Source organism: Camelus dromedarius, chromosome 9 (assembly GCF_036321535.1).
Source record: "Camelus dromedarius isolate mCamDro1 chromosome 9, mCamDro1.pat, whole genome shotgun sequence".
Taxonomy (NCBI): domain Eukaryota; kingdom Metazoa; phylum Chordata; class Mammalia; order Artiodactyla; family Camelidae; genus Camelus; species Camelus dromedarius.
This window is the reverse complement of record NC_087444.1, coordinates 77,456,525-77,480,815: the sequence shown is the minus strand read 5'-3', so window position 1 is coordinate 77,480,815 and position 24,291 is coordinate 77,456,525. Positions and strand designations below refer to the sequence as shown.

Here is a 24,291-nt window from a genome sequence, read left to right as displayed (position 1 = left end):
TAATGAGGCCATAAAATTGGTAAGCAAGAGAGAGTCATGCTCATATCTGTGCTGAGTAGAAATTGCCTGGACAGACTGACATAAGCAAAAGTGGCCAAAGGTCATGCAGGGAGGGGCTCTCTGCATTTCCCTTTCTTCCGTAGATGGCATTCAGTAGTTCCACCTGCTGGCATCTCCCACTAGACCAAGATCCACAAGAATATGAATTTTCTTCGCTAATATTTGCTTAAAGACTTAGAAGACGCCGTACCTCTATAGAAGCCTGTTGGAAGAATTAATTCATTGACTAAATATATCATGATTTCTAGAATGTCATCAGTAGAATGTCAGAGAAAGTGGGCTAATTATGTTTGAATTTCTGGAACACTTGGGTGATTTTGTTGATAATACTGGAAATGAATGAATCATTATAGTAACATCCTAGAGTGGCTGGGGGGTTTCCGAGGGGCCCTGAGGTTTTAGAGATGCCCCTGTGATCAAGAGGGGTGACCCTGGAGATGGAGATTTACGCCTTCAGATTCTGGCTGTCGTTACGATGCAGTTGTCAGGCTGGGTGTCAGAGAGAGCTGTGGCATCCGTGGAAGGTCTTCCTGTGCGCGTTCAGGGGAGAGGGCTCCAGCCTCGCTCTGGCCTCAGTACACTGCAAGATCTGCGTACACACTGGTACCGGTTGAGGGTTCCGTGGGCCTCTGGGAAGTGGGAGCGACCTTTTTCTGTGTGGACGTCCAATGATCCAACAGTGCATATGCCACCTCCCTTGGTTCTTCTGTTTCAGGGTCCTGCATAGAGGGGCATGATGAGTGAGGGTGTGCAAACACTTGTGGGGACTGTGGGGAAGTGGGACAACGTTGAGAGATTGCACGAGAGAGAACCTACCGCCCTGTTCACCATCCTGGGCACCTCAGGCTCGCTGTTCACTGTGGCAGCATCTGTAGGCGACAGAAGTCATCAAAGCAAAGTGCTTCTGGACTCTCATTTTATAGATACAGGTACCAGTGCACAGAGAGATGCAATGGACGTCTGGGATTGCTCATCCGCCTCATGGTAGAATCCGAAATTTTACCTCTTTGAAGTTCAAACACCCATCCCATCGACAGCTCCCAATTTCTATACCACTGATTCTCTCCCCTACTTTTTCCCTTAGGTAGATCCTGTTTCTAGATATTAATGGCTGCAGTGGACAAGAGGATACAGTGGAGAATTAGGCAACGGTCTGGAAAGGGAAAGAGACAGGGGCATTGATGCTTCCTCTGAAAGCTCTGTCTCTGCGGCCCCTGCCTTCAACCGGGTGTCAGCCTGCAGCCACAGGACACACACCTGCGCACCCTCACCCCACCTCCCCACTTTGCCCAGATAGCACCGGCCCCTGCTTTCTGAGACTTACTCTTTTTGGCAGAGCACCAGTGACGGATGAGGAAGAAAGGAAGGATGGCAAGGAACAGGATGGCCACTGAGGGCCCAACCACAACATGCAGGTTACCTGGAGGAAGATGCGGGTCCAGTAAGAAGCAAACCATAGCAGGCCTCCGTTACTGGTTGCCAGGTAAATTAATACAGTACCCCTATCTCCACAACACGCTTGCATCAAACAAACTAAATTCTCCAAGAAAGGAAAAGGGTGAAATGAAGACCAAAGCAAGTGAAGTTGCCTCATGTCACACAGCCAGGAAATAATGACACGACGTGTGAGCCCAGGGTTGCAGAATGCAGTGTATTCACTTTCTGTGATCTTGTGAGGTATACGTTAGGTTGACGCTCTGCTGGACGTATTTTGTTGTTGTCCGTTCCCTGCCCCAACAAAACCAGTCCTTCGGGAAATCAGGAGGGGAGTGGGCCAGGAGGCAGTGCTGTGTCCCACCCAAGACCTGAACTCACTCAGAAGAATACTGGTATTCACCTCCCAGGTGAATCTGTATCTACACATATAATTGGAACCGGGGGTGACGTGAAGGCTTGGGCGTGAGGGGATGGCAGCGGGCAGGTGTTGCACCAGGCATGCAGCACCTTCTCTAGTCCAGGACTGTGCCGTGGGGGAGGGTGTAACGCTTCACATTGCTGGTCTGACCTCGTCTTCACAGGAGCCTCAGAGGAAAGAGGTTCAGCTTGACTTTGTTGTGGGTAAAAGACGTAATCATACAGCCGTGGCATAATAATGACTTGAAGCCAAGTGCCTCTGTCATGCTGGCATATTATCACTATTACACTGAATGCCTTTATTTGCACCACCCTATATTTGTTCTCTCCCCTGCCAAGTATGGATTTAGACGCAGTGGAAATAAATCTCAGGGAGTAATTAATGAGCCCAAGATCAGGCAACTGGGAGGTACCAGATCCAATAGAACCACCCTCCAAATGGTTCTGCCACATGAACACATCTTACGTCCACCCACTTCATTAATTTAGTGTCTAAGCTGGGGCCATACTTCACCAGGAAGGTAGAAACCGCTTAGCCAGGCTCTCCCGGGCTCCAGTAACGCACCTGTTTGTTTCACAGAAGTCGTTACCAATCATAAATGGATTCCTAGCAGGCCCTTCGGTGGCTCCCAGTGGCAGTGAGCGTATACCACAGGCCCCTTGTTCTCACTTAGCTCTCTTGTGTAACCTGGGTCCTCTCTGTCTCCCTACGTTCATCTTGTAATTCTTTCCACCTCACTCGTAGCATTCCAGGCAGAGATTCCTCCTTGACGTAAGATTCTTCTCATGTTGGTACCTTCATGGCTGATAGCTTTGGAATTTTCTTCCACCGATCGTCAAAGAGTTAAACACGTCTTGCCATTAATGTCACAGAGTAAATATTGCCTGATGAGCGAGATAGGCCCTCTCAGGCAGCCTACGTCGTCCACTAAGCATTATCTATCACTTCATTTAAAATTTCATGCATAGGTGCTTCGTGATGGATTATTCAACCATTCTTCCGTTTGTGTATTCGTTTTCTGCCCTTCCACTTAATTGCACTGCAGTATCAACTCCCAAGAGCCGAGGCCAAAGCCACCTTGTTTACTAGTAGTAGACAGAAAAAGACATCTGCCCCCAAATGCCTGTGACCCAGTCCTCGTAACCTGTGACTGTGTTATATTACGTGAGGAGGAATTAAGGTTGCTTAACGGTTAACTTTAAAGTGGGGAGATTATCCTGGATTATTTGGATGATCCCAGTGTAATCACAGGGCTCTTAAAAGAGAAAGAGGGAGGGAGGAGAGAATTGGAGAAAGAGATGTGACGAAGGCAAGAGGGCCAGAGGGATTCGATGCGAACTAGACATGACCAGCCGTTGCTGGTTTTGAAGACGGGGGAAGGGGACCATGAGCCAAGGAGCGTAAGAAGGCGCTGGAAGCTGGGAAAGGCAAGGGAGTGGGTTCTTCCCTGGGGTCTCCAGACGGAGGGCAGCCCTGCTGCCGGCTTGATTTTAGCCCAGTGTAACCCACTTCCGACTTCTCAGCTATGCAGCTGTAAATAACTTAAAACACGGTGGTGTTTTAATCCGCTAAGTTTGGGAAGATTTGTTACAGCGGCCACAGGGAATGAACACACAGTGCACACCCAGCGCATGGAACAGCGTTTGAGCAAATAAGTTGATGAAGGAGCCGTATGTGTGGATGAATCCGGTTGCCTCTCACTGCAAGGCTTTTGCTCTACTGAACACATCAGGAGTTCATCCCCACAGGCAAGAGCTCACTTCCTGGCAAACAGGACTTCGCCCATCACCCTCATCAGCCACTGCCTTCTTTTCCCTCCTCGGGTCTTCAAAATTCTCATCTCCAGTTGGGAATGGGGACATAATACTCATGGCGTTATTCTGGGAAAGGGGGTCAGGTTTATTTTTCTCATCCTCCTTTCTTGGAGGAGATTAAGAGTCCTCACTGAGCCTTACACCGGCCCAGACGCCTTCTGCTGTGGGAGCGCCGGGGGATGGGGGGCGGGAGGCGGCAAGCCCAGGAGCCCAGAGCTAGGAGGAGGCTGAGTCGGCGCCCTGCCCCAACGCTTTCCTCGCCCGGCTTTCCACAGACAGAGGGAAGGGGGTCCTGTACTCACCGGTGTTGGAGCTTGGTTTTGTGCGACTCGTTGAAGAGTCTCCTGGAAAGCAGAACAGGTGACGGGTGAGGAAACGAGGCAGCCTGTCCTCTGCCACGCTGCCGCTCCCTTGTCATCCGACGCCGAGCTCCTGGGAGCCTTGGCGCCCCCTTCTGTATTCCCTGGGGGCCTGACTCCTCCCCGAGACCGCAGGATGCAGAGGGGACAGGAGAGGCTGATGACGAGAGGTGTCTGTACCCAAGAGCAGGTCTCCCGCCTTGCCTCAGCGCCATCGGTACCCCTGGGACGTTCGCTGTGGGTGACAGGTGAGGAGGGGCTTCTGGGAAGTGGTAATAGTGAGAGGCCAGTGCAACCTCTGAGCCCCCCAGACTGACCCCAGCCTCTCCTCCTTCTGGGTCTGCCCTGCCCCCTTTCTCCAACTGCCTTAATAGACCCCTCAGTGTGGCCTCCAGGCAGGATGTGAAGGAGTGTCTCAGGTACATCCTCAGTTTTTCTTTCTCTTTCTCTTTATTCATCTGTGCTTTTCTTCCCTCCAGAATTCCTGAGCATCTTCCCAATATCAGATGGGCTCTCCTCAGACATGGTCTTAGTATTTGGTCTGAATCACAAGACAGGAGTGGAACAGGCTGAGGGCGCCTCACCTGTGACAGAAAGGTAGAGTGTGTCACTTGGGTCTGACCACCTGTAGGGGGAGTGGCTGGAAAGGCCATGGCACCTGTAGGTTGCGCTGTGGGCTGGGCTCCCAGGACCCAGAGGGAATTCTGCCTGGAACGTGCCGTTGTGGCTGTGCCCCGCAGCACCAGCATCCGTGGCTCTCCCCCTCCCTGAACAGGTGGTACACGGCAAGGGAGCTCTTGGAGTGGCAGAACGAGGTCAGGTTCCCGCTTGACCTCACCGTGGGGCCCACCTGGGCTGGGAGAGGAGGTTTCCTGCATAGACCTGGAAGGAGAGGCGGTTCAGAGGGGTCCTTCCTCACTCACACTGGCTTCAGCCCTGAACTGAGAGTCCTCTCTCCCGGTTCTCCTGAACTCTCCCCCCTTGCGCCCACTCTCTTGTTCTCTCTCCCCGTCGTGTCTGTCTCTCTCCTACTTTCTGGGTCTCTCTCTAGGTCTCTGACATTGCCTCCTTCCTAATGTTTTTCCTTTTTGTATTTTTGTACTCTCTCGGCCCCTCTTTGGATGGGTTGGTTTCTCTTTCACTCTGAGTCTCTCATTCTCTATCTTGTCCCTGTCTTTTGGCATTATTCATTCTTTCTTTCTTTCTTTTTCTTTCTTTCTTTTTCTTTCTTTCCTTCTTTCTTTCCTTTCCTTCCTTCTTTCCTTTCTTTCTTTCTTTCTTTCTTTCTTTCTTTCTTTCTTTCTTTCTTTCTTTCTTTCTTTTCTTTCTTTTCTTTTCTTTCTTTTCTTCCTTCCTTCCTTCCTCTCTCTCTGTGTGCGCGCACATCTGTGCACAAATGTGTTTCTCTGTCTCTGCATTTCATTGACCCTGCTTTCTCTCTGATCCTACCTCTCTGTGGGCTTTTGACCTCCATAATCCTGTAACATTTGGGGTGACCTTGCAACATGGCCTGAAGATACAGAATGAAGACCCATAAAACACACAACGTACAGGAGCCACTGTTTGACTCCTTCACCAGGGACTATGGTATCCTGGGGGCGCATTGTGGCTCAAATACATGGAACGAAGCCATGTCAGAGTAAACACAGCATCTGTGGGTGGGTGACATTGGGGATGAGGACACAGGGCGCGTGGAGAATCAGCCTGAGACAGGCCAGCTTGGTCATGCAATTTGGGTCAGATACATGGTGTGTCTTTGGGTTCTTTTAGTAAGAGGAGTGCAGAGTTAAAATGGAAAGCAAATTTCCAAACTGTTTCAGGTCTCTGAACAAAGTCAGGGTGGAAGGGCGCCCTCTCTCTGACACATTCATGTCTGCCTGTATCCCTCACCTCACTCTTCATCTCCTTTTCTGAGTGCCTCTGAGCTGCGTCTGCTCTTCACGTGATAGCAAGTTGTCTGTAACTGTTTCTCCTCTTCCGTTGTCTCTCTCGATGTAGATCAAACCCGTTCTGTTTCTCTCCATAAGGAGCCTACACTCATCTCCCTCACCACCACCTGGGGCTTCCAAGCCCTGGCACATCCAGTTGGTATTCCCAAGTAAGGCTGAGGGCAGGTCTAGACATTCTCACCTGTGATCGCCATGTCCAGAGGGTCACTGGGGGCTGACCGCTCGCAGTGGGAGCGACTGAGAGAACAGAGGCATCTGTAGGTCCCTGCACAGACAGAAGTCATAGTGCCCACGGAGAAGTTGGCCTGGGAGCCCCCCTCGTGGAGCTGCCTAACGAAGTGCAAGGGGTCTGTGGTTACCCCCTCCCTGTGCAGAATCAGAATGAAGCTGTCAGACGTGATCTCTGAGCCACATTGTAGCGTTATGTTCCATCCTGTTTGCACCAGGGGACCTGGCTGAGCTGTGAGGGAAGGTTTCCTGTAGACGCCTGAGAACATAGATGTTCTGAGTTTAGAAGGAGTCACCCTTCCTCACCCCATCGCCCCCCACGTCTGTCTTTTTCCTTTCTCTCTGTGTTTACACGTCCTTTTCTGTCTGTCTACGTCCCCCTCCACCTCTCTCCCTCCTGTTTCTCTGTTTCTCTGTCTCTAGCAGCTCCAGACTCCATTCTCACTGCGCTCACCCTTAGCACCTTTGCTGTTGTATCTGATTTCCACAGACCCGTTTCCTGTGTTCTGTGGCGGGGGTGGGGGAGTGACCACGGCAGACTGCATTTCCAGGCATTCTTATCAGCCAGGTTCATGCTCTTTTTGACAAATTGGAATCCCTGGTAGGAAGTAAAAATTAAGTAGTGAGGCAGGAACTGTAGTGCCTCTCAGTGTGCACCCAGCTGGTGCCTGTGGATGTGTATGCGGGCGGAGGGGTGCATCTCCTGCCACGTCCATGCCTCCTCCGTGGTCCCCGCTTCCATCGGGCGCCCCTGAGACTGGAACCACGGGCACTGACCTGCGTCACTCCTGCTACCCTAGCCTATTTCTGCACAGCTTCACTTCACCTGTTTGACTTCCTAGTGTGTCCTTCACCTGGGCACCTGCAGTGGTTGCCTACTGCTGCTGTAAGAAGTTGCCACAAACACGGTGGCCAAGAAGAACACAAATTTATTATCTTGTGGTTCTGGAGTTAGAAGTGTGACACGGGTCTCACTGGGCTGACATCGAGGTGTCGGCAGGGCGGCGTTCCCTCCGGAGCTCTAGGGGAGAATTAGTTCCTGTGCCGTTTCCAGTTTCAAGAGGCACTTTGAGTTCTGTTTTTCATAACTCTGTCCTCTATCTTCGAAGCCAGTGATGGTTGGTGGAGTCTTTCTCATGCTGCCTCCCTCTGATGCTCACCCGCTTCCTTCTTTGCCTTCTAAGGACCCTTGTGATTACACTGACCCCTCCCGGATAATCCAGGATAATCTCCCTCTCTCACGGTCACCTGCCTAACAACCTTAATTCCATATCCAGTCTTCATTTCCCTCGGGCCGTAACATAATACATCTGTGGATTTGGAGTATTACGGTGTGGGCACCAGGGATGCCCTTATTTTGCCCACTGCAGTACCCAACTTCCTGTATTAAATATCCTTGTATCTAAAATACTTGGAGCATTTCCTGTTGTTTTGATTGGCCACTGACTGACACTCCCACAAGAAGACTCGGGTAGGAAGACAATGGGTAGCCATTCTAGGCACGAGCTCTCTGACCTGTGACCACAATTGTCAGGGGGTCGCTGGGCGCCGACCTCGCAGAGAGGGAGCGACTGTAATAACCGAGACACCTGTAGGTCCCCGCGTGTGCTGAGGTCACAGGGCCCACGAGGAGGCTGTTCTGAAATCTTACGTCCTGGAGGTTGGGGACATGGCCTCCGGCATCCTTGTACAGCCGGAACCTGTCAAACCCGAGGTGGGAGTGGCACTGAAGAGTCACGTGCTGCCCTAGGGGAACCACAGGGCTTGGCCAGGCAGACAGGGAGGGCTTGTCATGACCGCCTGAGGGAGAAGGAGGCACAGCTTTAGAGAGGAAAATGGGGAGCCCCCTCCCCTCTCTGTGCTCAGAGGCTGCCCCTCCTTCCCCGTCTCTAAGGCTCCTTTCCAAGCCAGGGGAATCCATGCGACATAAGCACACAGACAGACATAGCATCTCCGACAAGAAAGGCGTACTGAGAATCTTGAGCAAGTACTCAACAATGGACTCTTACTAGATGTGGACAGTGTAAAATTAATTACGTAGAACAAGACGGAGTAGACAATGGAAAAATAAGCTGTGTGAGTGAAATGCTGTCAGCTCACACGGAAAGCACATGACGCGGTGCAGCCGGCAGCAGAACATTCTGGAATCTCAGGGGGCATGGCATACGGTTCTCCCCTCTTCTGACGGAGGGGCAGCAGCGACAGTGCTCTGCAGAGCCTGCCTTCGTGGAACTTCTGCAGAACCTGAGTTTCTGTCTTGCCCTCGGAAGGCCTGTTGTTCCTGGCACTGCCTCCCTCCCTCGCTCCACAGGAAACGGAAACCCCTCCCCAGACACCCCAGATCTGAGTCCCCTTTAGGTGCCCGTAGTGTCTGGCTCAGCAGAGTGGAAGAGTGCCTGGGGAGGGCTTCTGGGCCAGAACGGGGGGCTAGATGCCCCTGGGCCCCCTCTTTCTACTTCCCAAGTGATTCACCCTCTGTGATTATGACTTCCCATTGTCAGCCCATCACCCAGCCTTCTGTGCCATTTCCCCTCCGATTATGGGAAAATTGTATTTGAAGAGGATGGCAACCCAAGGTTTGGGGAAAGAACTCACCCATTTGTGCCCAGATCCTCTGGACCGAGAAAAACCCTGGAAAGAAAGACTCATGCAGGACAGCCCAGACAGTCCATCTACATGTAAGACCCGGCCTCCCACTCTTATTTCCACCTGGCTTGTGAGCCTCATTGACCAGGACAGTGCTTGACTCAAGATAAGCTTGGCCGTCAAGGTCCACCTCACCCCCATGGATGCAAGGGTCTCTGTCATGGAGAACCCAACCTTCCAGGACAATATTTGCACCCTAGTACTGCTCCCTCCCCTTCATCCCCGTCCAGGACTCACCAAGACATGCCAGGCTGATGATCCTGGAAGTCATGGTGCTGCTTCTGCTGACTAGAAGGCAGAGACCCAGCAAAACTGCGACATGCACAGGATGTTGTGATGGCGGCTAATGTACTCACAAGTTGACCGCAAGACAGAGAGGTGACCCACACACGCTCTTCTTACCTTAAATGAGGCAGTGTGTGGGGGCTGGCTGAGGGAGGAATTGTGCTTCCTGGAAAATTTTCAGACTAGACCTGTCTCCTCAGACCCTTTACAGTGGCCAGACTTGAAGTGCAGTCTCTGACCCGACCCACCTTTTGCTACATTTTCAAGTTTACCAAAAATTTAGTCTGCAATATCTAATCTGCTATTACTCCAATGCACTGTATTCTTTTCTTTTTTTCATTTTTATATGATTTTCATAGAATTTTCTATTTCCTTCTTTCTTATATTAAATTTTTTTCCAAGCATTATATTCTGTTTTATCTTTAATCCTCAACCATCATGATATCCATAACAACATTTCTTAATTGAAAATGCAGGTTTTGTTATTTTTTAATTTATGGATTTTCTTCTATATTGTATCATCTTTCCCCTGTATGTATGTACTTCCAAGTTCTTTGACTGTCTAGCAGTTTTTAAAAATCAACGTAGAGTTGACTTACAATATTACATTAGTTACTGGTGTATCACACAGTGATTTAATGTTTTTATAGATTGCACACCATGTAAAGTGCTATAAAATACTGAGTGCCTTCCCTGCACTGTACATTACGCCCCTGTGACTCTCTTATTTTCTAACCAGCAGTTTGTACTCCTTAATCCCCTTCACCTATTTTGCCCCCTCCCCTCGGGTAACCACTAGCTTCTCCTCTGTCTGATTCTGTTTTTTTATATTTGTTCATTTGTTTTGATTTTTAGATTCCACATGTAAGTGAAGACATAGTATTTCTCTTTCTCTGTGTCGCTTATTTCACTAAGCATAAAACCCTCCAAGTCCATTCATCTTCTCAGGTGGCAGGATTTTATTCTTTTTTTAATTGAGGTATAGTTGATTTATAATATTATATAAGCTTCAGTTCACCTGAATCGCTGAACATAGTGATTCACAATTTTTAAAGGTTAACTCTATTTACGGTTGTCATAAATTATTGGCTATGTTCCCTATGTTGTACTATAGCCTGTATATTCTAACTGCATATCTTTGTAGATTATTAATTTTATACGTAGTAGTTTGTACATCTTAATCTCCTACCCCACCTCGCCCCTCCCCCTTCTCTCTCCCCATTGGTAACCACCAGTTTGTCCTCTGTTTCTTTTTTGTTATATTCACTAGTTAGCATTTTAATATTCCACATGTAAGTGATAATCACACACTGTCTATTCACTTCTCCTACTACCTTCCAAGCCCATCTGTGCTGTGTGAATAGCAGACTCTCGTTCTTTTAACGGCTGAGTAGTATTCCATTGTATGTATACACAGCAGTCCCACTTCACACATTCATCTGTTGGTACACTTACGTTGCTTGGTAACGTCAAAGACCCCTGAGTTCAGGGCGCTGTGGCACCCCTGCAGCTCTCTGCTTCTCCCTGGGGAGTCGTATTAACAGGACAGCCTGCGACCGAGGCGCCAGCACAGCACCTGCCTCCACCCCCCTGCCCAGGTCCATGACACAAACAAAATGATTGACTGACTTGCCAGATGGATGCCTTAGGGGCTGCTCCACGAAGGATACTGATGCTCTTCTGGGAAACACAGAAATGTGGGGCTGCTAACTCAGGTCTCACTCGTGGTTTCTGCATGATGGTGTAAGTGTTGATTGTTACCACTGCTCCAAGGTGGCCAGTGCCCGCAAGAGGCAATTAATCACTGACCACACCCTCTTTAAATGGATCGATATAAAGATGCCCAGATGAGTAGAGGTCTTTTGTAATTGTGAGCAGCTGACCTGGTACAACAACTAAGCTGTCCCTCAGTCAAGACCAGCATGGCTGGCTTACCTGTATTCAGGTGTCCTACTCATAAAATATGCCAGACTCCACAATGAACAGAAATATGACAGTTTGCATGGAACTACTGGTTTTCTGTTACCCCAAATTAAAACTTTTCATATGGCTCTCAAGAATTTGATTCGTTCAATAATATATAAGAGAAAACAGTATGGATGTAAAGTCGAAACAAGATATTGAAAATCTTGGGATAATTGGGCAACAGGGAAGAAGAAAATACTGTGTAAACAAATCTCATTCTAAATGGGAGCATTTTGGGGGGAGGGTGTAGCTCAAGTGGTGAAGTGCCTGCTTAGCAGGCACGAGGTCCCGAGTTCAACCCCCAGTGCCTCCTCCACGGGTAAATAAATGAATAAACCTAAATAGGAGCATTTGCATTTCTCTGCTCACATAAGCCTGTACGGGCTTCCTTGTAGGAAGAAAACAAAGAAGTAAAACACGTATGAGTGGACACTCCATTGATTTATCCTCCCAGACCTGATAAAGTAGAAGCCACACTTAAGTACGATCAAATGGTAGGCGCATTGAACACGGCAACTCCCTTCATGCATAATTAGTCATAGACCACTCTTTCCTTAACTCACAGTGTTTTCGGGGGGAGTAATTAGGTTTATTTATTTATTTAATGGAGGTACTGGGGATTGAACCCAGGACCTCCTGCGTGCTAGGCACGCACTCTGCCACTGAGCTATACCCTCCCCCTACTCTTTCCTTAAAAATAACTCTTATACTCTGTTATTCATGAATGGATCATTTATTTTGTGGAAGGGAAATAGTGTGTGTTTCTTGCTCATGTGGTTTTCTCTGTGCATCAGCTGATCTTGTACGATCACTATGCTTCATGCATTTTCCAGCGAGAAGAGGATGCTCTGGTCTTTACCTCTCTTGGTAAAACAGGGTTCCTCTAGGACCAGCCTAGCAGTGGAACAGACACTGGGGAGCCTGGGGTCATCGTTCAAATAGCCTGGCTTGGAGTATGCCTGTCATTTACGCTCACGTCCACTGACCAGCATTGGCTGCTAGCCCACGTCTCAGGCAGTGGAGGAGATATAATCCTCCTTTTTGTCCCAGTGAGACGAGGAACTGTCTTTGCATTGCATTAGATGTTATCAGCAGTTACACCACCTTCCTCTGTCTGTTGGGTAGTGGATTAACTCACATTTGCCAAGCATGGGTTTCCTGAGACCTCCCATGGGCAGGACCTTGAATGGGCACCCGAGTCTCAGAGAGTAGTCATACTGCACCCTGCTCAAGAAGCTGATGGCCCAGGCACGATGGACCAGCACAGAACCGGCAATTGTAGCTGAGCATAGTGGGCATGTGGGAGTGGTGGCGAGAGCACTGTAGGGACAAAAGATGCATGTAACTAAGACCTCGAGATACAGATGCTTGTATGAAAGTGATGTCTACACTGAGATGCTCAAGAAATACAGGAATTTGCCAGGTGGAGATAAAGCAGTTCCTAATTCCAACGCTGAGCAACGGTTTATTGCATGTAGCAATCTGTAGGCTGTTTTGTGAAGACACTGATTCAATTAGAAAGTAAAAAAAAAAATTAAGGGTAAGATGGAGAAATCCACAAAAGCCAACATCCTGAGTATATTGTGTATTGAGAATAGATGTGTGGTTTCTATCCAGAAAACAATGGATACTAGGAGAATGTGTAAGCAGGAGGCGATATTCTGAGTTTGGTTGAAAACACAACTGGCAGACACTTTCATGGAGTTAGGAGGTGATAAGACCTTCCAGGAAGGGGTCCTGCTTGTTACTCGTATTCCACTAGGCACGGTCACCTCAAAATACATGTTACATATGACCTCTGCCATCGGACTGAGCTCCGTGAGAACGTGGGCTTTCTTCAAACTGGTATCATCAGTCTAGAACAGCTATTATGTTCTGCAACAATGAAAGGGTTGTATATTTACTCTGTTCTGTGTGACAGGGAGCAGCGACATGTGGCTTCTGAACACTTGAATTTTGGCTGGTGGTGCTGAGGAACTGAATTTTAAAGTTTATTTAATCTAATTTTAATTTAAATAGCCCTATCTGGCTAGTGGCTACCAGTACCTCAGACCTGGCATCTACTTCCTCTCTATAAAATTTTACTGAATAATTTACAGAGCATATGCATCAGACGTTCCAGATTTGCTTCGGTAGAATTTCAGAAAAAGGAGGATGCTAATGATCAGATACCCAGTATGAGCAGATAGTACGATAAATCTCTGCAAATGGTGGGACAGTTAGAACAGAGCCTCTAATAGCTGAGAGGTGACTAAGAGGCTGTGGGATTTTGAAAATAATCCTACAAGTCTTTAAAAATGTTTATTTATTTAACTTCTTGCTTTTTGTTTTTGTTTTGGAGGGGGAGATAATTAGGTTTATTTATTTACTTGTTTATTTTAATGGAGGTACTGGGGAGTGAACCCAAAACCTCGTGCGTGCTAAGCAGGTGCTCTACTGCCCTCTCTCTCCCTACAAGTCCGAGACGCCGCTGTTAACCTTGGAGCTGTCGGGCTGGGTTTGTGGAAGAGGAACAGTGCCCGCGGAGGAACCCCGTTAGGAAGAGTCCAGATCCTTGCTTTGTAGCACTCTGTGTGGTCAGAGCCTGGGGCCACGTCTGGCCACAGCATGGTCTTGGTTTACGTTGAGTTCCATGTAGACACTGTGCTCAGCTGAGGGCTACGTAGGGCTCAGGGGCTTGGGAGTCAAGTTCATCTCTGAGCTGGTCCAGCGGTTCAAGTGGGCATATGTCACGTCCTGTGTGTCTTCTGCTGCAGGGTCCTGGGAGCAGAGAGGTAAGAATAATGGACTGAGAGAGGGTCTTTGAAGGCAGGAGCACTGGACACGTGGAAGAGCTCAAGCTGTGGTGAGGGTTTGGGCTGGGAGCACTCACCTTGCCGTTCACCATTCGCTCCTCCTTGGGCTCTGGGTCCACCAGGGCAGCTCCTGTGAGTGGAAGGAAAGCTCTTGGGAGGATTCTTCCAGATCCTCACGTCTTTGGTGGGAACATCAGAGCCAGAAAAAGGCAGGCGGGCAGAGGTTGCTCAGCCCGTCTACCCTGCTAAATCGAAGAAAAACCATCCCATATACAATCCCAGGCATACGTTGACTGTCCCAGCGTCCTGTACAAACCCACTGACCCCGTCCTATATCTTCTCCTGTAGACCATCTTCTTCTGCAGGTCAGTGGATTCCCCAGCGCTGAGGGGGATATAGGGGAGAAGAAGGGATACTTGTGGGTTGAAGGAAAGGACAGGGTTCCATGGGTCTCTGGAAGATGTTCCATCAAGGATCTCAACAATAAAACCACAATTTAACCCACAGGAAGTGAAAACATAATTCTATGCTCCAATCACACCTCTCCTTCAGTCAACTACATTGCTCCGTCCTCCTTCAGACTTAGACAATTTTTGATAGAACCCCAGTAACAAACAAGAGCAGCGAGGAAATGCCAGCAGGGATGAAGGCTGTGGAGAGCGCAGGGAGAGCGTGCAGCTTGCTGGCATGGCCCTGAGGGGCTGAGTTTCTGTCAGTAAGCAAACAATGGAAGCTCTGCTTATTGGTTGTCTACGTTGTTGCCAATACACACTGGATTCATTGTATCCTTGTGTCAGGCTGTGTCAGCATCTCTCAGCCTGACCAACCATGGTCTCCATCTCCCAGTAGGTACAAAAACATCCAAGAGAAATGCTAACAGTGGACAGAATAATGAGGCCACGAAAGACCAGCAGAGGTGTGAACCCAGGTCCACCTGGCACCTTCTCCTGCCCCATGTGACAAGACATGATGTTTTTGCATGAACAGGGACTCCTTGCATCAACCATAGCTGAACATCCTCCCGTCTCATTCTCCCCCAGGACGTGATAACTGCACATTCTGAGAGCTGAGAAGGCCTGGCCAGAGGTTGGATTAGGTCATGCCTCTACCCCAGGTTCCTGTGGTTTTAACTTGCTTCAGAGAATCTTGAGGACCCTCTCCCAGGAATGACAGAATGAAATCCAAGTGCCTCATCATTGTTTATCAACCTTAACCTATTTGGGCTCCAGACACTTCTCTCATCTTCACCTTGCACACCACGCACCATGCACACTACGCTGGTGCTTTGAATGCACCAAGCTTATTGCCACTGGACTCACTGTGCTCACCGTTCCATCTGTCAGGAATATCCTTCCACCAGTCTTCTCAAGGCTGGCGTTCCTTGCCGTTACATCACCCTGAAATGCCACGTTCTTCAGTAGAGCCTTCCTCAGCACTCACTCTTAATTATCCACTTAGGTTTTCCCTATCACATAGCTCTCTCTTGATGTATATGAATTCATTCACCGTAATGAATTTTAATTCTTTTATCCATCAGACTTTTTCTCCTCCATCCACACACACCTGGAATGTGCTCCTCGTGGAGACAGGACCCTTTCACTTCTGAACTGTTGAATATATTGCTTGCAGGACAGTAACAGGTGGACAATACATATTTAAGGTGTTCCCTTAAATCCACTACTTCCCCTATCATCTCCAGCCCTACAAACCCTGATGGAGGGAAGGTAAGCTTCTCCCCTGAGAATGGGGACCCCTTTGTCCAACTTAGAAATTCTGATTCTCAGAGCATGAGAGGTTCAACGTCCCCTCTTGTTCTCATGCTGACCACAGTCTCAAATAGTGACGGGGAATTTGGGCATTAGAGAGGAAAGCTGACTAGCCCGAGGTCACCCAGCTGGGAAGGGACAGAGCCAACACTCACACAGGAGCCCTCTGTCTCTTTAGGGATTTATGAACTAAATTAGGGGGTGTCCTTACCTACCTTTTATGGCGCTTGGGTCTGTGTGTGATGGACAAGTACTAGTAACGGATCCTAGGAAAAAGACAGAGAAGGGGTGAGCAAATGACTTTCCTCACCCACTGAAGTAGGGCCATTCCTTCTGGAGGGTCGGCCTCCTGCCTACCCCTTACTCTGTCATCCCCCAAAGGGCTGATGGGGATCTTCTGGCCCCTTCATCTGAATGCCTTGAGTGGATACTCCCTCCCTGAGATGTGATGGTGGAAGGAAGCACTAAGGATATGCCTGTCAATGAAAGACAGCTATGAACAAGGGACATTATCCCCTCTTCGGTGATGAATATCTGTGCTCCTTTTTTCAGCGGAGGGAGGTAATTAGGTTTATTTATTTATTCTTAGAGAAGGCACTGGGGATTGAACCCAGGACCTCATGCATGTTAAGCATGCGCTCTACCACTTGAGCTACACCCTCCTGACTTATGCTCCTTAATTGGTAAATGACCTGTATGTCAGAGGGGCTTTGGGGAAACAAAGGTGAGGGGCAAATGGAACCTCTGATTTCCCCAAACTGAGCCCAGTCTCTCCTCCTTCAGGGTCTGCCTTGACTCCTTTCTTTATTCACCTGGATAGACAGAACCCTGATGTGGGCATCCATACAGGAGGTGGAGGAGAGCTGCGGTACCACTTACCATCCCCTCTTCCTCTCTGTGTTTCTTATTGCTTCCATTTGTCCAGGAGCCTTAAGATTCCCCCATCACCAACATGGAGCCTTCAGATAGAGCTCTGTGATGTAGTGTATCTATGATTCAGTGTATTGTAGAGCACTGGATAGGATGAGTTTCCTCACCTGTGACTGAAAGGTACAGTGGGTCACTCGGGTCTGACCATCTGTACAGGGAGTGATTGAAAGAACGCCTATGGACCCCACAGTGGGCTGGGGTCGCAGGACCCAGAGGAAAGTCGGGCTGGAATGCACCAGTGTGACTCTTCCCTCCGGCAAGCCAGCATCCTCAGGCTTCCCCTTCCCTGGATAGGCGGTACACGTCAAAGGAGCTCTCAGAGCGGCAGAACAAGGCCACATTCTCTCCTAACCTCATCATGGGGCCCAGCTCGGCTGAGAGAGATGATTCCTCGTGTATTCCTAGGAGAAAAAGAGACCTTGATCTTAGAGCACAACCTCACTCACGCTGACCGTGGACAAGAATGTAGGGTTCTCTCCCCATTCTGCTGAGATCACTCTGTATGTGTTTTGGTGCCTCTCTCAGTCTCGCTTTCATCCCTACAACCTGAACTCATACTGTGTGTGTGTGTGTGTGTCTGTCTGCCTCTTTACGACTCTGCTTTCCCTTGATTCTATATTGCTTTCTAACTATATCCCCTGGCTTACTGCCCTTAAAATCAATAAGAGATACAGGGCTTTCTCTTTTTTTGATGAATATTTATAGTAGCTTTACTCATAAATACCAGGAACAGAAGGGGAAAAAAAAGCAAATATCCTTAAACTGGCAAATGGATAAACAAACTGTGATATTCATACAAAAGAATATTGTTCACCAACTAAAATGAATGAACCATTGATACAACAGCCGGATGAGTCACAAATGCCTAATGTGAAGTCAAAGATGCCAGACACAAAACATTACATACTGTATGATTCCATTTATATGACGTTCTGGAAAGAGCAAAAATACAGGGGCAGGGAAAAGATCAATAGCTGAAAGGGGTTGGGGTTGGGGAGAGGAGTAGACCACAGAAGAGCAGAATGAGGGTGTTTTGGAGGGTGACAGAATGCTTCTGCATTTTGACTGTGGTAATTGTTACATGATTATGCATTCGTCCAAACTCATAAAGCTGTACACCCAAAACAGTAAATTGTATTGTATTTTAATTTTTAAAAATTTAAAGCAAATGTATTTATTTTAAAAAACACAAAGACAAGGACAACTTAAGATCCCATATCATCTCCACTATTTAATATGAGATCTTAGACAAATGACTTAATATCACAGAGGTTCAGTTCTCCAACTTTTAAAATTAAAAACATATTATTTCTATTTCACTGTATTATTCTTATACTTAGTTCGTTAAATGTTCTGAGCGTCTGCATTTTCATATTCCATTCCTTCTTTCTGAAATGTTACTTCCCTTCCTCTCTTCACTACTTTGCTTCCAACTAGGAACCTCTGGGACTATCAGAAAACACGATATGGACCTTAGGCTCTCTGACCTAGAACGAAGAGATTATGGAGTGGAAATTGCCAGAAGCTCCACAGGATCTTTGAGAACCTCATTCTGTAGGGAGTGGCTAGCACGGCCCTGCACCCCCAGGTGATGAAAGGGACCACTGGTGGCGAAGGTCGGAAGGGACCACTCCTTCCTCTTTGTGCTGAACGGTGTGTTAAACCATGATGCTGAGCAACCTCTGGGTCCCAATTCAGATCATCTAGGGGCTGGGCTGCAGGGATGTCTGGTACCATTGTGTTCTCCTGGCAGAGGAAGGGAGCTGTGGTGTTAAAGTGGGAGACCAACCCCTAACCAACTGTCATTCGGGGCGTCTTTCTCCATCACTTTTTCATAGTCTTCCCCCCACCGCCCCCAAGCGGGGCTGTGTCCGCTGGAACTACAACTCCCGGCGTACCCCGCGCCCAGGGGTCGTAGCCACGCCGGCCGCCCTCCCAGGGAACTCTGGGAAAGGAACGTCGCTTCCGGGGGTACGCCGAAGACGGCGTCGCAGCGACGCGCTGGTGTCACAGAGGTGGTGGACGCCGGAAGGCGCCCTTACTGATTTGAAATGTGCTTAGCGATTTGAAGCCACGACAAGACTTCCCCCGTGGGATTCCTAGTCTCCAGGCGAAAACGCCCCTTTTGTTCTGTCTTTCGAAATCCCAGAGGCCTAGCCGGTGCCCCTGAGCACCGACGGAGGCAGCGTTGATTACGTGACACGCGGAGGTTGCCGGCTCCAGAGCGGCTTCCCAGAGAACTTTAAAAGCGATTTGTTCTAAGGAAAGGAAGGAGCCGCGAGACCCTCCAGCTGCCCGGGGGAAGCAAGTTTTGTCTGGCACAGTTCTCGGTACAAGCAACCGACGTTCAACGGCCCCTCTCTCACCTCTCGGCACCACCACACTGCGCGTGCGCAAGCTCCTCTCCCGCTCGTTCACCCCCCCACCCCCGATTCTTGCTCTTTTGCTCAGTCACAGGCTGTTTCCTCCTTAGCTTCTGACAAGTGCTGTCTTTTCTTTCTTCTTCTTCGTCTTCTCCGTCTTCTCCTCTCTCTGTTTTTCTCCCTCTCCTGAGTCTGTTAGTGTCTGTCTCTGTCTGACTTCTCTCCCTGTACTAACAATGTCCTGGACACCACTACCACCCCGGCACTTCCACGACACCAAGAGAAGAGGGACTGGCCACACTCACCTGTGATCACGATGTCCACGGGGTCACTGGGGCCGACCACTCATAGAGTGGGAGAGCCGTAGCAGCTGTAGGTCCCCGCATGCACGGCGGTCATGGGGCCCATGAAAAAATGAGCTTGGGTAGGCCAACCAGGCCCACCAGGAAGCTTCTCTCCATATTGCTGGGTATGCGGCCTGCCGCTCTTTTTGTGCAGGATAAATTTGTCAAACAGCAATTGACAGCGCAGGGTCACAGCCCCTCACACATGCACAATGGAACCTGGGTGGGCCGAGATGGAGGGTTTTGTGAACAGCCCTAGGGGCAAAGAGGTGGTTAGTTTCAGTGAGTCACTCTGCCTAAACTCTTACCCTGAGACCTATAGGGGTGAATTCTCTCCTTTAACCAGTGAAGCTGATGTCCCTTCCCATCTGTTTTCTTGCATTTTCTTAAGACTCATTCTGTCTACTGGCTCATGACTTTTACATCCTTGATCTCACTGCCTTACCTCTATCTGCTTTTCCACTTCTCTTGGCTAAAAGCCTCAGCCTCCTCTGTGTTTCTTCTAAGCCCTTTAGCTGTTAGATCCACTCTTTAAAAAAAATTTTTTTTTGTGGGAGGTAATTAGATTTAATTTGTTTTTAAAAAATTTTCAGAGGAGGTACTGGGGATTGAACCCAGGACTTCATGCATGCTAAATATGCACTCTGCCACTTGAGCTATACTCTCCCCCCATTGGATCCACTCTTTCTTCATCCCATCCCTAATCTACGTGGTGGTGGTGGTGGTTGGGGTGGCAGGGGGCTGGGGTGATTCTGCAGGAAGCATTTCCTTCTCCCTTCACACACATCTCCCAGAACATAGGGGGTGACTGGCAGGAGATTGGGGAATAAGGTGGAGAAAAAAGGGACTATTTCCCAATTTCGGACCCATTCCATGCTTCTGGAGACATCTCCTAGGGGACCTTGTCTTACCTGAGACTTCTGTATAGGGTTACAACTTCCGTGTGGGATGCAGGTGCTGGAATCAGGGGACACCACTGCTCCCTGGGTCCTCCCTGCTGGCAGGTAGCAGCAGCAGTCTGCTCTTGCTAATCCCTAGGTTGGCTCCCTGCTCCTTCACCTGGGCGCCCCATTCCTCTATTAAACACTCTGTGTTTAGATTCTTAGTGTGGGTTCTCATTCCATGATTAGGTCCTGGCTGGGCATCCTACGATAAGACTTGGGCTGCACTGGGCTTTGGACCCTGGGTAGGACCGTCTGCACGCAGGGCAGTCACGGGCTGGGCTGGGCTCCTCCTACCTGTGACCACAGTCTGCAGGGGGTTGCTGTGTGCTGAGCACGCGAGGGTGAAGCTGTAAAGTCCGGAACATGTAGGAGCCAGTATGTGCTGTGGTCACAGGACCCATGGGGAAGTCGTTGAGATGATATCTCTACAGTTCAGGGAAATTGGCCCCATTTCTTTTGAATAGTTTGAATATCACACATGGAAGATGGCAGTGACACTGAAGAGTCACATGCTCTCCGAGGGGAACCACAGGGCTCGGCCAAGCTGACAAGGATGGCTTGTCAGAGAGAAGGAGAGAAGGGAGCACAGCCTTTGAGAGGAAAATGGGGGGCTGTTCCCTCTTTTCACTGCCCTCAGTGAGAGGTTGTTTACTCTTTACATTCTTCCAAGGCTTCTCCCCAAAACTGGAGCTCCCTGATGCCCAGGGGCACCTGGTGGGGCCGGAGACACAGCCAGCCCAGCACGGACACCACAGATCTTCTCAGAACAAGAACTACACTTAGAGCGCTGATAAAATGTTGAGAAAGTTTCTCTTAAAACAAAAATTAAACGTGGAAAAGAAGCAGAAGAGCTACTTGTTGGGAAAAAAAAGGTAAGATGTGAACCTTGCTCTTTTGTTACTTCTCTTGCATCAGAACGTGCCCAAGGTCCAGGTGGCCCTGCCTGATGGCCAGTCCCTTCCCCTGGGGCAGGCTGGGTGCGAGGCCCTGCGTCGCCTCTTGTCGGTGGCGGGTTGGAGGTGGCGCGAGCCACTTTGTCCCAGAGGGGCTTTGTGGGGTCCAGCGCCTTGCTCCCCTCTCGTTATGGAGATGACACTCATCCGTCCCAGCTCCCAGCTCCAGAACGTCACACTGTCCTTCAGGTGAATACAGAGCGGGGTTAACCTCTGAGAGGAATGTAGGTAGAGGATCAAGGACAGAATAAGAACCGGGGATCCATAGGGCATACTGCTTTCCTTGTACCTCCAGAGGTCTCAGCACAGTCCCTCAGCGTCGCCTGCATGAGCCCCGACTACTCTGCTCAGCACAGCAGTAACAGGCCGGGGGTCTCTCCCACGTGTGCCCAGGTCCTCTGGCCCACGCAGAATCCTAGAAGGAAAACCGCACCAGAGATGACTTGTCCCGACTGCATCCAGGCCCCCTTGCACCCCCCCCGTGTCATCTGGGCACTGGTGTGAGGACGCCCAGATCTCCAGCGGAGCTGTCTCCTCCCTTCCCTTCCAGGACTCCCCCAGACTCAGGAGGCTGAGGAGCCTGGGGGACTTCGCGCGGCTCTGTCAGACAGGAGGCGGGAGCTGAGCACAGCTGCCCGGCTGGCAGGATGTGGTGGGTAGGTTCCTACGCCGTCGCTTGTACAGCTGGCAGGGTTCATGTCACACAGGAAGATGACCAGCCTCTTCTCATCCTTCTCGAAGGGTGGTGGGTGCTGAGGGTCTGATCTGAGCCGTGTCACTCAACACACCTCATATCCTGAGTGTCACGTTCTGTTTTCCGAAACCCTAAAGTCATAGGAGGATTTGAACAGATCTTGCTGCCTTTGGAAAGTGGTAACTGATTCAGTTTACACCGTGCAGTGTTCCTTTCCCAAGCTGATGTGTAAATATCGTTAACCTTAAACAGCTCTTTGTAGAAGAGAAATCAAAGGTATCCCACCTCATATTTTTGGCTCAGTATTGGTTGCAAATTAAGGGGGCGTCAATAGAGACTTTGATTCTGCATTTCTATAGGAGAACCAGACATGCGTATTGTAGTTCTTCTTGTTTATCTGAGGTTATTCTTGACTATGAGTGGAAATTTTGTGCCGTCTCTCTGTCTACCACTTCCTCCTTTTCCAATCCAAGGACCACATGTTTACACACACATGCAAAAATGTGTAAAGTAGAAACTTTCAAACTCCAAAATGATTGAGTGAGAGGTTTGCCAAGCATGGCCACAGTCATCAGCTCCAAAGCTGGACAGAGTGCTCCAAACCAGCCATTTCAGGTCTCTGGGGGCAGACACACACTGCTCGGCGTTTGTTCATGGACACGGCTGAATCTGAGTAATGGCAGGGGTTCTGGATTGCTGTGCTGGGGATGGGCTCTGAGGGAGTGCTGGCTACCCCTGCCCTGGCACAGTGTGTTTTCTGCCCCGGCCATAGGGGGGCGCCCTTCCCCTGGAACACTGTCTGCTTGCAGCCTCTGGGAGGCCTTCCTGGGTGCCAGGGTCCTGCCTGTTAGGATGCTCTCGGATATCTGGGTGCAGGTGTGAGGGAGGGGAGAGCAGAGGAGCTGTGATCCTGGGCAGGGCCATCCCACCCACCACAGGACCAGCCTGTTCTTTAAAGGACGAAAGCCACCGGGCATTCCCCGCACCGGATCCAGGCTGAGGTGGGAGCCAGGGTCGTGCGTCCCTTCCCTCCAGCCCCCTCCACTTTGCCCAGGCAGTTTAGAGGGTGCGTTCCGGGGTCCTGGCACCGCTGCAGCCCTGGTTGTCTGACTCTGGGGCAGAGGAGGGGGTGGCGGGGTCTCACAGAAATGCCAGGTTCCCGGGCTTGTTTTCTGAGAGCTTCAGCTTGGGGTTACCCCGACCAACGTGGTCGCATGAGTAGAGAACCATTGCCCCCCGTGACCGGCTGCTAGGTTGTCTCTAACCCCCCCACCCCCCCCCCCAACAGACAGACACACAAGCGCCACACACACACTTCCCAATCCTACACACACATCCAGGAAACAGCAAACTAACCTTTTCTTTAAATTTACTTTTCATTGGGGTAGCTTTGGTTTATGACATTATGTAAGTTTCACGTGTCCATGGTCATATTTCTGCTTCCGTGTGCCTGCAGCGTGCTCACCACCAAAATTGTAGTTTCTGTCTGTCACCACACAGCTGACCCCTTACCGACTTTGCCCTCCTGCTGCCCCTTCCCCTCTGGTAACCACTACCCGGTTCCCCATTTCTGCATGTTAGCTTTCGTTTGGTTTGTTCATTTATTTTGTTTTGTTTTGTTTGTTTTTATAATCATAAAACCGTACAATATTTGTCTTCTCTTTTGACTCACTTCCCGTAGCATTACATTCTTAGGGTCCATCCATGTAGTTTAAATCGCAAGATAGTCTCTCTTTGTGGCAGAGTAGTATCCCATTTTATCTATACACCACATCTTCTCTGTCCATCTGTCCACTGATGAGCACTTACGTTGTTTCCGTGTCTGGTCTGTTGTAAATAATGCCGCATTGCACACAGGGGTGCACGTATCTTTTCAAATGGCTGTTTTTCTGTTCTTCTGGTAAACACCCTAGTGGAATTTGGAAGTGGAAGTGAAATACCTGGATCACATGGTAGTTCTGTTTTGAATTTTACAAGGAAAGTCCATGCTGTTTCTCATAGCGGCTGCACCATTTTCCATTCCCACCAAACAGTGTGTGAAGGATAACTTTTCCCCACATCCTCGCCAGCACTTCTTATTTCTTGCCTTTTTGATGATAGCCATTAACAGGTGTGATGTGATATCTCATTGTGGTTTGGATAAGCATTTCCCTAATAATTAGTGATGTTGAACATGTTTTCATGTGCCTGTTGGCCATCTGTATACCTTCTCTGAAAAAAAAGTCTATTCAGTTCATCAATCCATTTTTTAATTGAGTTGTTTTTATTTTTGTGGTTGAGTTATGAGTTTTTTAAAAATACATTTTGGATATTAACCCCTTCCTTGTCAGATATATGATTT

The 24,291-nt window shown here is 49.2% G+C and overlaps 2 protein-coding genes and 1 non-coding gene across 3 annotated transcripts; all 3 read right to left on the bottom strand.

Annotated features, from left to right (window-relative positions):
• Positions 1-294: 294 nt before the first annotated feature.
• KIR3DL3 (killer cell immunoglobulin like receptor, three Ig domains and long cytoplasmic tail 3) lies at positions 295-9,182 on the bottom strand. Its single transcript, XM_064490027.1, is given in 9 exon segments — positions 295-779; positions 877-929; positions 1,385-1,480; positions 4,664-4,815; positions 4,817-5,006; positions 5,538-5,598; positions 6,211-6,524; positions 7,781-8,065; positions 9,149-9,182. Coding segments are annotated over 9 exon segments (1,332 nt in total). The 3' UTR covers positions 295-632.
• Positions 9,183-16,311: 7,129 nt separating this feature from the next.
• TRNAV-AAC (transfer RNA valine (anticodon AAC)) lies at positions 16,312-16,384 on the bottom strand. The gene has a single exon. It is a non-coding gene; the product is annotated as a tRNA-Val (tRNA).
• A 497-nt stretch (positions 16,385-16,881) lies between these two features.
• LOC105106333 (killer cell immunoglobulin-like receptor 2DL4) lies at positions 16,882-23,180 on the bottom strand. The gene is given in 5 exon segments (XM_064490026.1): positions 16,882-17,053; positions 19,321-19,480; positions 20,780-20,860; positions 21,925-22,021; positions 23,095-23,180. Coding segments are annotated over 5 exon segments (555 nt in total). The 3' UTR covers positions 16,882-16,922.
• Positions 23,181-24,291: the final 1,111 nt, after the last annotated feature.